Raw genomic sequence first — 13,035 nt, 5'->3', positions numbered from 1 at the left:
GGGACCTGACTGTAACGGTCACATATCTGAGAGCCTGGACAAACACTTTTTTTTTCTCCCCTTTTTTTTTGCGAGGCAATCTGGGTCAAGTGACTTGCCCAGGGTCACACAGCTAGTAAGTGCCTGAAGCCACATTTGAACTCAGGTCCTCCTGATTCCAGGACCGGTGCTCTATCCACTTCACCACCGAGATGCCCCTTTAGACAGACACTTTTAACAACTACTTTTAAAATACATTCCTTTTGAAAATGTGTTTAATAGACCCAAATGTATAATCATACAAGTCATTCCCCAATTGATAAATGGTCAAAGGATATGAACAGGCAATTGTCAGAGGAAGAAATTAAAGCTATCTATAATCATATGAAAAAATGATCTAAATCACTATTGATTAGAGAGATGCAAATCAAAACAACTCTGAGGTACCACATCACACCTATAAGATTGGCAAACATGACAGAACAAGAAAATGATAAATGCTGGAGAGGATGTGGGAGAGTTGGAACACTAATTCATTGTTGGTGGAGCTGCGAGCGCATCCAACCATTCTGGAGAGCAATTTGGAACTATGCCCAAAGGGCTACAAAAATGTGCATACCCTTTGACCCAGCAATATCGCTACTAGGACTATATCCCCAAGAGATCATAAAAATGGGAAAGGGTCCCACATGTACAAAAATATTTATAGCAGCACTCTATGTAGTTGCCAAAAACTGGAAGTCAAGGGGATGTCCATCAATTGGGGAATGGCTGAATAAATTATGGTATATGAATGTAATGGAGTACTATTGTGCCATAAGAAATGATGAACAAGAAGACTTCAGAGAGGCCTGGAAGGACTTATATGACCTGATGCTGAGTGAAAGGAGCAGAACCAGGAGAACTTTGTGCACAGCAACGACCACAGTGTGTGAGAGTTTTTTCTGGTAGACTTGGATTTTTGTAATAATGCAAAAACTTCTTATAAAAAAAAAAAATCCCAAAGGTGGTTCTCAAGGCAAAATGCCTTCCACACTCAGAGAAAGAAATATGGAAGTCATTCGCAAAATGTAGCAGATCATGTTTGTGTATGTGTATGTGTTTGTGTATCATGTTCTGATTTGTTATACGATTTCTTTCAGTTATTTTAGTCTGACTACATAGCATGACTATAGAGAAAATATACTCAATAGGAAAGTATATGTAGAATCTATACAGAATTGTATGCAGTCGTGGGGAGGGAGGGGGGTAGTGGCGGGGGATAAAATCGCAATTGTATGGCAGTGATTGTTAAACATTAAAAAATAAAAAAAAATAAATAAAGTACTTGCTAAGGTGGCTTTACTATGTGTCAGTAACTATGGTAGGAGCTGACGATACAAATACAATAAATCTTGGCAAGGACTTCTCAGAAAACATGAAAGAAGTTCGAGAAAAATTATGTTCGAACATTTTATATAATATACCACAAGCTTCAAATGGATGCATGATCTGAAGATTAAAGTCATAGCATTAAAAAAAAGAACAGAGGAAAATCCGATCAGGTACCTTTAAAAGCAACAGCTAAAGGCAGAATTCTTACCAAACAAGATTAGAGAATAAAACTGATAATTCTGATTACATGAAACTGAAGAACTCTTATACAAATTTAATGGAACTAGAATAAGGGAAGCAGTTGACAAGGGGAAAAAGCTATCACGTAGGTCTGACGCATGCCTGATTTCCCAGATTTCGAGGGAACCAGCATGGACATATACAATTAAAAGTCATTCCCCAGTGGGTGAAGGCAAAAAAGATATAAACAAATAGTTCTTAAAATGACTATGAACGATTATATGAAGGATTGCTTCAACTCACTAATAATTAGGGAAAAATAAATTAAACCAAGTCTAAAGCTTCATTTCATGCCTAGAAAATCGGCAGATAACAAAAAATGGGAAGTCAAAATTGGAGAAGTTGTGGAAAGATAAGCATATCAAAGATAGCAGGAAAGTACACAAAATATTTCTAAGCACTTTTTTTTGGTAGCAAGTAAGTGGAACAAGGAATAGCTAAAAAAAATGATGGTGTCTGAATAGCAGAGAGGTGCAGAAGGAGCCACGTGCTTTCACACATGGCCAAATGGTGATTCCTTTAGTTCCATTACGCAAGGCAGGGCCAGGGCTTCTATTTTTGAAAGAAAGATTTTTGGAGAGGGATGGTGCTAATACAGACACACAGACACACACTCACACATCAAAGAAAGGGTCAACGAAACATTTAAAAATACACAAAAGATCAAAATCAGAAGAAGTTCAGAAAGGAACAAAGCAATTCTGTTAAGTTTAACATTTTCTTAAAAAAGCCCTCAAACGACTTGCAACAGAAATTTTGTTCTTTGTATGTTGAAATATTCATATTTAAGTTCATAATAAAAAAAGAACATTTGAAATTAAAAAAACAGGCACACCGCTACACTGCTCCTAAAGCTCAGTTAGTCCAATCATTTTGGAAACAAGATCTCACTGGCAGACGTATACACCAAGCAGGTCAGAGACAAAAAAGGTCCCATTTATAGCCATGTATTGATAACAGCACTTTCGGTAACAGCAAAGAACTGGAAGCAAAGTAGATAGATACCCCATCCGTGGGAAGTAGAGAAGCAAACAGTGATACATGAATATAACGGAATATTGCTGTACCATAAGAATTGACTAATTGAAGAGACAGAGAAATACGTGCTCTTCTATGAAATGATGCAAAATGAAGCAGTCAGAACAAAGAATACAGTGCACATAATGACAAAAAATGTAAATGTATAAAAACAAAAAAACAAGGCAAGGAAAACGGAATGCAGGGAAATGATAATGATCAAGGAAGAGACATGAGGATGCACCTCCCTCCCTCATTTTCAGATACGGAGGACGATACACATGGGACAACGTCAGACCGGACTGAGGAGCAGGTTTGTTTTGCCGAATTATTTTCTTTCTTTTTCTGTTATTCGGGACAATTCCCAAGAAAGAAGGTTCGAGGTATATTGGAAAATGAAAAACAAAAAATACAAATCAAAGTGTAAGTTCTTCATAGTTGTCAAAGTTTGGTACATATAAAATATGACAGTTAGAAATAAACTACTCAGAGCAAATATTACTTGTGGATTACCAAAAATATGGACTTTTTAGCAGCACTTAGTAAAACTTGTGGCTGATTTGGTATTTTTTGATAAATTATTAAAATTACAAGTCTGAAATGATGAATGAAAATACAGTGAAGGAATGAAAGATACTTACTACATCTCTGCTACTTTTCTTCACACTAAACTTGAGAGGAAGGGATCTTCGGACCTTTTCTTTAGGACTTCTCTTAGGCGAGAAGCAATCTGCCTTCCCTGACTCCACCCTAGGAATTTTTTCATAAGAGGGAAGAAAAAAAATGCAATTTTTGATAACGACAATTTAAGCTGTATATGTTGCCAACAATATTTTTTCTGCGAGGCAAAACTTAACATAAAAATCCACAATAAGTTTTAGTGCTCATCTCCTAAAAGAATAAAAATATCAGACACTCTTGATGGAGGAGTCCTAACTAGCTATGTGGGACCTTTGGCAAATCACAACTTGATGACAGTTTCCTCAACATTTATAACATTAGGATTTATATCAGATGATTTCTAAGTCTATTCTAGATCTAAGATTTTATAAGTAGTGGGAATATGAAAACTTTATTTGTGTACCTAATTGTCATGCTTCTGACAAGAACTATTATAGTCCTTTGAACTTGGATCAAATAGATTTTCAAATCACAAGTAAAACATTAAGATGATATACTGTAGGGCAAAAGAGACAAGATTTTAATCAAGCAGAAGTGGTTTTTAGATTGAGAATCTTTCTTTGATAGAGGGAAAAAAGGAAAATGTTCTTGACTAATAAGAGTATACTGACAGGGAAATTTTCAAAAATGTTTTATTATTAAAATTGTATCAGTTTGCAGAAACAATAAATAACAAAGCAAACTATCCAAATCATTTAAACTAAGTTTCATTAGTTATCAGTGACTGAAGCAACTCACCTGCACACTTTTTCGCTTGCAATCCTTGTACTTCGCCTCTGAACACCTGTACTGAACCAACGACTTCCACTGATGGCTATGGGGGAGACTGAACTCTGGGAAGATGCACCAGGACTTGCTTCAAACTGAACTACAAAAGTAGCATAACATATATTAACTGATTTGTTTTAAAGCACAAAACATCAATAATATTGTTTTTTAAGAGACTTTTGAATTCCAAAATTTTTTTTTAAATTTTAGCTTAATAACCTTCCTTCATTTTCCTTTTACATAAAACACTATTTTTATTAATGTTATACTTTAGGAGGATCAAGAAAATGTTTAATTCGATTTTAACTTCTGTTAATAACATACAAAACAGTTCCTATATATAAACTCTGACTTGATATCCCCAGGGGAGAATATCACATTCCTTCTGTTTCCCCAATTCATGATAATTACCCTCAGCTAATTAAACATTATGCTAATAACCACTTGGATCTTCCAGTGTTTTTCTATTCCTTTGATTTCAATTCACTCTCCAGGTTCTCTTCTTACCTGTCTCAGTATCATTTTCAGTTTCCTTTGCTGAATCATCACCCCTGTCCCACTCCTAACCACATATATTCTCCAAGTCTCTGGGCCCTTCTCCTCTCTACTCACATACATACCACCCTAGTTCAGACCTTCCTCACTCTTGCTTGAACTATAATAACAGCCTAATTAAACTCCTAGCTTAAGTTTCCCCCCTCCAATTCATCCTCCACATAGCCTCCAAAATATTCTTCCTGTAACAATATGTTTATCAGGTCACCTCCTTAAGAAGCCGTGGTACCTTTAGATAAAAAAACATAAAATTTCTCAGCTTGGTTTTTAAAGCTTTTCACAGTCTAGATACAGACTACTTTTATAGATAGTTCCTAATATTCTCTTTCATGTAGTCTATTCCACACTGTCGTACCTGCTGTCCTCTGAATTTGATAACCCACTTCCTGCCTCCATGCCTTTGACTGCAATGTACTCCCTTCTTTATCTCTGTCCTTAAAAATCTCTATTCCTCCTGGTAGTGTTTTCTCTCCCTCACCAAGTTATCTCATATTTATTTGTTTACTTGCTTATCTTCCTAGGTAAATTTTAAGTGCCCTGAAGGTAGAGACTTTCAAATTTCTGTCTTTGGGAAGATAGTGTCATTGAACTGAAGAATACACGGTGGGATATAAGGTGTAAGAAGACTGGAAAGAGGCAAAAAAATGGTAAGGGAGACTGACAATTGGTCATAAGGCAATTACAGGGGCCCCTTTGATGGCAATGGATATAAACCCAGATAGGTAAAAAAAAAACCTCTTTTTTTGTTGAATTTAAAATCAATAGTTAATTTAAAGAACAGTTGACCTAAAATCAACAACTGACTTACTAAAATTAGTTTACTCAATTTCAGGATAAATTACTATGGCCAGGGTTCTTTCCCTTGCTATACAGTGGTTGTGTAATGGTGGACTACTACAGAATGGCTATGTGACCCTGAGCAAGTCTTCTACTTCTCAGTGCTCTGGGCAGTTCTCTATAACCATACATTGGTAGAGGGAGTTTGCTCACCTGAAAGTCCCCAATACCATTAAAATCACAGGTGCAGTCACTGAAATCACAGCTCCACCTTCTATCCCTTGTACGTTCTAAGATGATGTAGTCACAATTAGTTTTCTCAGTTTTTCTGGTCACTTCAATACTACTCACCAGTTTTTCCTTGTGAGGGTTAGGGGCTATAACTGTGATTTCATTTGTATAGGGAACTCTCTGGTGAGGTAATTATCCCTATTAATACAAGCCAGCACGTTCTCTGCAACTTAAAGAGTGGCTTAGAGCACAGATATCAAATGTGTGGCCCCCTGTAGCCAGAACTAGATAAAAATGTAATTGGGAAATATTTAATACAGTAAATAAAAATATAATAAAAATAGAAAGCATTACATTTTAAAATTACGTCAACATGCAACACAGGAATCCTTAGAATAGATTAGTAACCCCCTATTCCTATTTGAGTTTGCTATTACTGACTTCCAACCGTGACAGATTAAATGATATGCCCATGGTCACATAGCCAGTATATGTCAGAGATGGGACATAAACCCAATTTCCAAGATTAGCTCTCTATTCATTATACTATATTTCTACTGGCAAGAATTAAATCCTAACCTCCAGTTTCCCTGCCAGTTCACTCTACCATCTGAAAGATGAAAATGTCAGCAAGGCAATAATTCATCAGATGTGTCTATTTTAAGCAGAATGAGACTTCTAGAAGATATTATGATGCTTAACACCCACCATCATTAGTATGTCTCTGTGTGAGTAAAACTGTAGATCTTTATAGCAAGAAGGCATCTCCAGAGCTCATGGTTCAGTCTCCTTATTTCATAAGTGCAGAAACTGACATCCAGAGGAGCTGAATCACTCACCCAGGATCATGCGCACTACTGTAAGTAGCTGAGCTGGAACTACAATCCAGAAGTCTTGACATTCAGTGTGTTTCTCTACTCTACCATATGGTTTCCAGGAAAATTTGGGGTCCAGGAATATTGTAAACTCTTGCTCTTGTTGTCCATTTGAAAAAAGGTCTTAAAAACAAGTTCCCAACTCATAAATCCAGTCAGAAAAAAATTTATAAAGGTTAATCAGGGCACATTCTCCATGAGCAGGAGTTTGAGATCTCCTGACATCTGGGTTGGAAACTACAGAGCTTGAGAGAAGTGCAAAGTTGAACATAACACTAGGGACCCAATCACAAAGCATTTACTCCTAATGCCTTCAACTTCACTCCTAGCTTCCAGTACTCAAAGAAAGAAAAAGTAAAGCATCATCACAGAATACTAAAATGTGAGTTTTCAATAAAATTTTACTTTTCCTAGAGTCCCAGTTGGAAAAGACCTCAGGAGCCATCTAATCATCTCATCTTATCTGTATCTGAACAAGAAATGTCCTCTATAACATCCTTGAAAGGTGGTAACCCAGACATTAAAGCCCTCTAGTTGCGGGGGAAGGGAAGGGAAGAAATTCACTACTTCCTAAAACAATCCATTCTATTTTTGGAGAGCACTAATTGTTAGGAAAATTCAATTCAATTTAATAAATATGAAGTGACTACCATATAGAAGCTAGATGGCACAGTGGATATTGCATTGAGCTTGAGATCAGGAAGACTCAACTTCACGAGATCAAATCTAGACTTCACACACACCTTATTCAGTGACTTAACTTTGTTGATCTCAGTTCCTCATCCGTAAAAGGAGTTGGAGAAGGAAATGGCAAACCACTCCAGTATCTCTGCCAAGAAAACTCCAAATGGAGTCAGAGAAAAGTCAGACACAACTGAAATGATTAGTCCCTTGTCCTCAAGAACTCACATTCTACTGTGGGAAAATAATATATACACACAAATAAATACTGGATTGACAGTGGAGTGGGATCAGGAAAATTATTTAACAAAAATGTTTTATACTTTAACAGAGAATCTAAAAATCCTATTATTTAAAGCTCGCTGGAAAAAAAAATATATTCAGCTTTTAAGCAGATAAAGACTAAAGGTCAAAGAAACATTACAAAGTAAATTCAGGCTATGCAGTAGTTCAGATGAAAGTAAAGAAAGTTACAAATAACTGCAAGAATCTTAGTGCTAGCAAACAGTAACCTAAACACCAACCAACTAGTGGAGTAAGGCAGTCATAAGAGAGCTTGCACTCAGAGATTTGAACCAAAAATTCATTGAAAAATTAGTTTGAACTTGAACTTATAACAAAATATGGACAAACTATTATAATGAACAATTTCACACAAAATTACACAAGAATTGAAATATAAACTGACTCAACTCCCTGGTATAGAATAACCTATTAATAAAAAAAAGTTAATAACCCACTTGAGTTTTGTTACATGTTTAGCAGTACTTAGTTATAAAGAGACAGAAAATCATTTCAGCAGATTAGCCTATGAACAAAATGCTTAATTTTCTAATCTCAGAATTTCTAGTACAATATGACCAATATCACTAGGGAACCCCCTATATGAGGGGCTCAACCTGGAATCCATGCTCACAAGAAATTCTTGGATACGTTTCAGGGGTTCATGAACTTAGATGGGAAAAAAATTACATCTTTATTTCAATATTGCTGGTTTCCTCTGTAATACCATTTATTTAATTTTACATACTTAAAAAATATTTCAAGGAGTACAATGTATCTATATATGTCGATATAGATAGATTTCATCAGATGGCCAACAGGGTCCATGAAACAAAAAAGGTTAAAAAACTCCACTATGCAGCATCCCCACTCAAAAGTTCTACTTTATTTGGCATTATGTTGACATTTTTTCCTTACTGTTAAAAAGCCAAATTTTGACTAAACACAAATAAATCTTGTCAGAGAACAAAGTTAAAGACAGACTGCAAAAGCTTCCATCTAGTACAGTCATGTATGATACTTACCAGCTTTGTCTTGCTGAGGTGTAGTGGAGGGTGTTCTGTTACATTTAAGCTTATTCGGTACTCCACTAACAAAATCTGAAATGCAAGACACAGAAGCAATCATGTCTTGCTCTGTTAATACACATTTAATATTTATGATGTGCTAAAAAAAAATTGTACCAGCAGATACATTTTCATTAGGTCATTATAAGAAAAATAGTCACAGGTGGAATTGATGCCCAGTAATAATGAAATACAAAGAAATTTTGCACCTTTCAAAAGATAATTTTAATTAAGTAGTTCGCATCTCTCGAGAGGATATTTCAATTCAAATACAGTCAACACTATACTTCTAAATGTTTCTCAGCAGAAAAAAAATTGGAAGGTATTCTTACCTCTGGGAAAATGCTAATTAAAAAGCAAAAGGTTTTAATGAGTAAATGAAATTGGTGACTAAGTTGTGAATTTTCTGAAAAGTAATTTTGGAGTTTGAAAGTGAAACAATGTATTATACGGCCTTATGTCGAATATCACTAATGCACATTTATGTAGCATTTTAAAGTTTTCAAATGTTTACCTCACAACCCGATGTGAGTTAAGTAACATATTTTAAAATTTGTTTAAAATAATTAGTACATATTGATGATGAAAAGTAATTGTAAATTTTTCTGAATTCATTTCCAAATAATTCACCCCTTAAACAATTGTACAATGCTAAAGAAACAGCCATTCTGATGATGCGGGACAAATTCCACTCTAACAAGCACGAGTAAAAAGAATCCTCATTCTGCTTAAACCAGAGTAGAGACAAGCTGATGTAACAGGCACCCATAAAGCCTTTAGGACTACAAAATGGAATCATTCCAGAGTATTGCAGCATTTCTTACCAATAAGCTAGCCTAACGACATGAAACATCTTATTGCTAAAAGATTGCAGAACATGGTAAAAAAAAAAAAACAAAAGTCAACTCCAAGGAAGATGTAGAACAATATTTTTACCAAACACAACTTATCTAAAACGAAACAGACAAGACTATAGTAACCAAACACAAGGCTCTCCTCCCAACCATTTCTACCATTAAGTAATTTTCTGCTACCATCATGCAAGAAATATGAGGGGAAGGGGGTGTTTATTATTCATAACCCCTATTTGAGTTCAGTCTTAATACTTTACTTCAGTGGCTTTAAAGAGCATAGTTTCACAATCTGGGCTTCGGGGGGAAACCTGGTAGCTTCAAGAAACTGTTCAGTATAATGTCCTTCTTCAATATACACATATACAAACTGATGGTTTAAAGCACAAAGACTATTTTAACAGTGTATAGACAGCTCAAATATAAATTGCATACAAGCAGGTGGCAATGTAAAATAAAGCTATTTACATTGAGAAGACCCAGATTCAAGTCTGGGTATGCTACTTTTGCTATCTTTGTGACCTTGGGTCTCAGTTTCCTTGCATATTAAAAAGGGGGGCAAACCAAATTATCTCTATATTTCTCCAAGATGTCTTCCAGCTCTAAAAGTCCTATATTCACAGTGTCAAATTTAATACAATAATCAAACCTATACTCTAGGTCAAATTGAACACAATAATCAAACCTACACACTAAAGCCATTTTCATACTTCTAAAACCTCCATCCCTAGGTTAAGCAGTTTCACCATTTCTTCTTGACAAGCATTATCTGCCAGGCACACAGTTCCAGGCATTGCTGTCTTTCCAGTACCAATACTGACATGCTAATAATAGATAACCAAGGCAGCATTTATATCTTATTATCAATACTATCTAGAGAGAAACAATACAATCCACTTAACCACCGAAAGAGCAAGATTTGTGTCATACTTTTTGCCAATATTAACTCGCTGATTCAGGGTTTTATTTAAAATATGAATATTATGTAGCTAATAAGTAGAGCAGGGACACATACTAGATAACCTAAACGTTAGATAACCTAAATGTTACTACAGAGATTCGGTTCTGGGATGTTTGAAGTTAACCAGTTAGCTAGGAATAGGAGGAAGAATGTCAGTCTCTTGAAAACAATATTTCAAAGCTTCTGATCTAATTAACAAGATAACTAAAAATACTCAACTGGAACAAAATATAAAAGGGCAGCCTCTGCTGAAACAACATCTTAGAGAGGTGGCACTGTTAGGCTAGGTGAACTATATGAAGGGAAACTTGGTCTTGATGACAGTTGATACAAACTACCCTGCCCTTCAAAGGGCCTTCACCCCAACATAATATGTGTGAACAGACCTGGCATGAAACTTAGAATGTAGAGGATTTAAGCTTCTTCCTCAAACCTTCAGGAGGAAACTGAAGGGAAGATCTATGAAAGTGACTGTTCAAGCTAGAATGATGAACATTCAGGATGTACTGGGATAGAAACTAACAGGAAAGAAAGTTTGAACTGGCACGATGACTGCGTGTAAATATGTAAGTATTTGACATAGAGCACAGATGGGGCACAAAAAACTAAAAAGACCTGGCACTCTTCCTCTTTCCTCCCAGTAACCCAAGCAGGATGTATCTGTCACTCCGCCTTTTCTCAGCCCCAGGAGCAACTTTGAAGAAAAAAAAAAAACCCAGACACAAAAGATAATTTAAAAAACTACGCAATAGGACCACAGACCATTGCAGTGAAGCTGATGACAGGAGAAAATAAATTTACATAGAAACATATAATTCATACGTAAAAGCAATCTTAAGAGTCTGGTCCTGAAAACAATGGAGAGTTCCTCTTGTTCTACCTAGCGAAAGGTATAAGGGAATCCCATGGAAAGGAGGCAGACACAAAATGATCCAGTCCACTTGATGACACTACTTTCCTTTCTGTGTACCCCAAGGCTTATATCTGTAGCTTATCTGCTCTTTCTGTACAGCGGTCAAAAAACATTTATTAAGTGTCAGGCACCAATCACATAAATTATCTAGCTTTTAGGCTTGACCTCTAGCTCTGGCCTTTTGATGTACATCATCCTTCTGCTATCTTTAAAAATACAAAGAAGCTGCTTTGGAATGACATGCATCTGTGTGGCTAGAATTTCTCTGGAGGTCTACATCTGCTTTATTTTGGTCTTGTCTGAGTTTAATCTACAAAAATATAATCTACCGAATGCAAAAAAACAAAAGATTTTGTCAACATCCCCCTAAATCCTAAAAAACTGTTTGCCTGTAAAGGAAATTGAACTACATGATTTTTAGGGTCCCTTCTAACTTTAAGTTATGTGAGTCCTAAAATATATTTGACTTTATTAAAAATTGTATTACAATGGCCTGCAGTCCTATTGACTCTTTGCACCTTTTTCATCTATTCCTTCCTTTTTACAATGCTACCAATTTAGGCCAGGCCTTGACTATTCACACCTGGATTATTGCAAAAACCTTCCTCAATTCCCTTCCAGTCTTTCTGGCCTAAAAATAATGCTGTGTACTGTTAAAGACTCATCCAAAATATCATTTCCAGGACATCAATACTCTGACCAAATCTTCCACTTGGTGGCCACTGCTTACATGATAAAACTTAAAATCGCCTGAGTTAGCGTTCAACGATTCTCCGTGACCGTCCTCAGTCTTCTTTTCTGATTTCTTCCCTTTCTCCATTTAAGTCTTCATTTAAACAAAGTTAGTCTACTTACTGTCTCCCACATGTACCACGCCCTTCCACACCTGAATTTCCTCATCCAGGCCAAATATTATGCATTTTTGATTATCCAAATAAAATTCCAATTAGCCCTCCCTAACAACTCATTCTTCTTCAAGCCGAGGGCATTTTAACAATCTTACATTTACTAATATTGCTATTTTTAACTCTTTGCAAGAGGAACTCTATAGACCTACATTCTGACTCTTTGTCATTAGCAAACACTACAACTTGGGCAGGTCACTTAACCTACATGAAGCATAGTCTCCCCATTAGTAAAATAAAGAGTCTGGAAGAGGCTCCCCCTCTTACCTAAAAAATTCTGTAATTCTAGGAGTCTATGTTTTATCTCTTCAACTAGACTGTATACACCAAGAGAGGTAATAATATGGTATGCGTCTTTATATCTCCCACAGCCCTTAACATAAAGAAGGTAGTAAAAAAAATTTCTGTTGAGTAGTTACCTTAAATAATAAAAGCTTATAAACCTCCATGCTTAGGTCAAATAGTAATAATACTCACCACCTACACCCTGTCTTCTCTTTTCCTTATGTTCAATAGAAGACTCATATTCACCTTCTTCGCAGTCGTCTAGTGATGGAGTAGAATTGGGGCCATCAATACCCAACATGACTGGTATCTTTTCCATGATAAACTCTGGCACACGCCCTAAAGGATAACATTGACAATGTTGTTTTTATTGTGTTGTTTTAAAAATAAAGGTATTCTACACTAAACTTCTGTCAGAGAACAGGTTCCTAAATCATATACTTGAGCTTGAAGGAACCTTCAGAAGTCATTTGGTTCACCCCCTTCATTTTACGGATGATAAAACTGAAATCCCGAGGGTTAAATGACTGTCAAGATCACATATGGAGCAAGCAAAAGAGCTGGAGGTCTCTGTGAGCCCAAGGCCTCTAACT

The 13,035-nt window shown here is 36.0% G+C and overlaps 1 protein-coding gene across 1 annotated transcript in view; it reads right to left on the bottom strand.

Moving 5' to 3' along the window:
* LOC140513777 (TP53-binding protein 1-like) overlaps positions 1 to 13,035 on the bottom strand; it is a 115,339-nt gene that overhangs the window by 77,335 nt on the left and 24,969 nt on the right. Inside the window, exons 7-10 of the mRNA XM_072623780.1 lie at positions 12,635 to 12,781; positions 8,486 to 8,560; positions 4,030 to 4,159; positions 3,252 to 3,360 (exon numbers count right to left, since the gene is read on the bottom strand). Coding sequence (XP_072479881.1) covers positions 3,252 to 3,360; positions 4,030 to 4,159; positions 8,486 to 8,560; positions 12,635 to 12,781 — 461 coding nt within the window. The remainder of the gene's footprint in view (positions 1 to 3,251; positions 3,361 to 4,029; positions 4,160 to 8,485; positions 8,561 to 12,634; positions 12,782 to 13,035) is intronic.

Source organism: Notamacropus eugenii, chromosome 7, assembly GCF_028372415.1.
Source record: "Notamacropus eugenii isolate mMacEug1 chromosome 7, mMacEug1.pri_v2, whole genome shotgun sequence".
Lineage (NCBI taxonomy): Eukaryota > Metazoa > Chordata > Mammalia > Diprotodontia > Macropodidae > Notamacropus > Notamacropus eugenii.
This window is presented reverse-complemented; position numbering and strand designations above follow the sequence as displayed.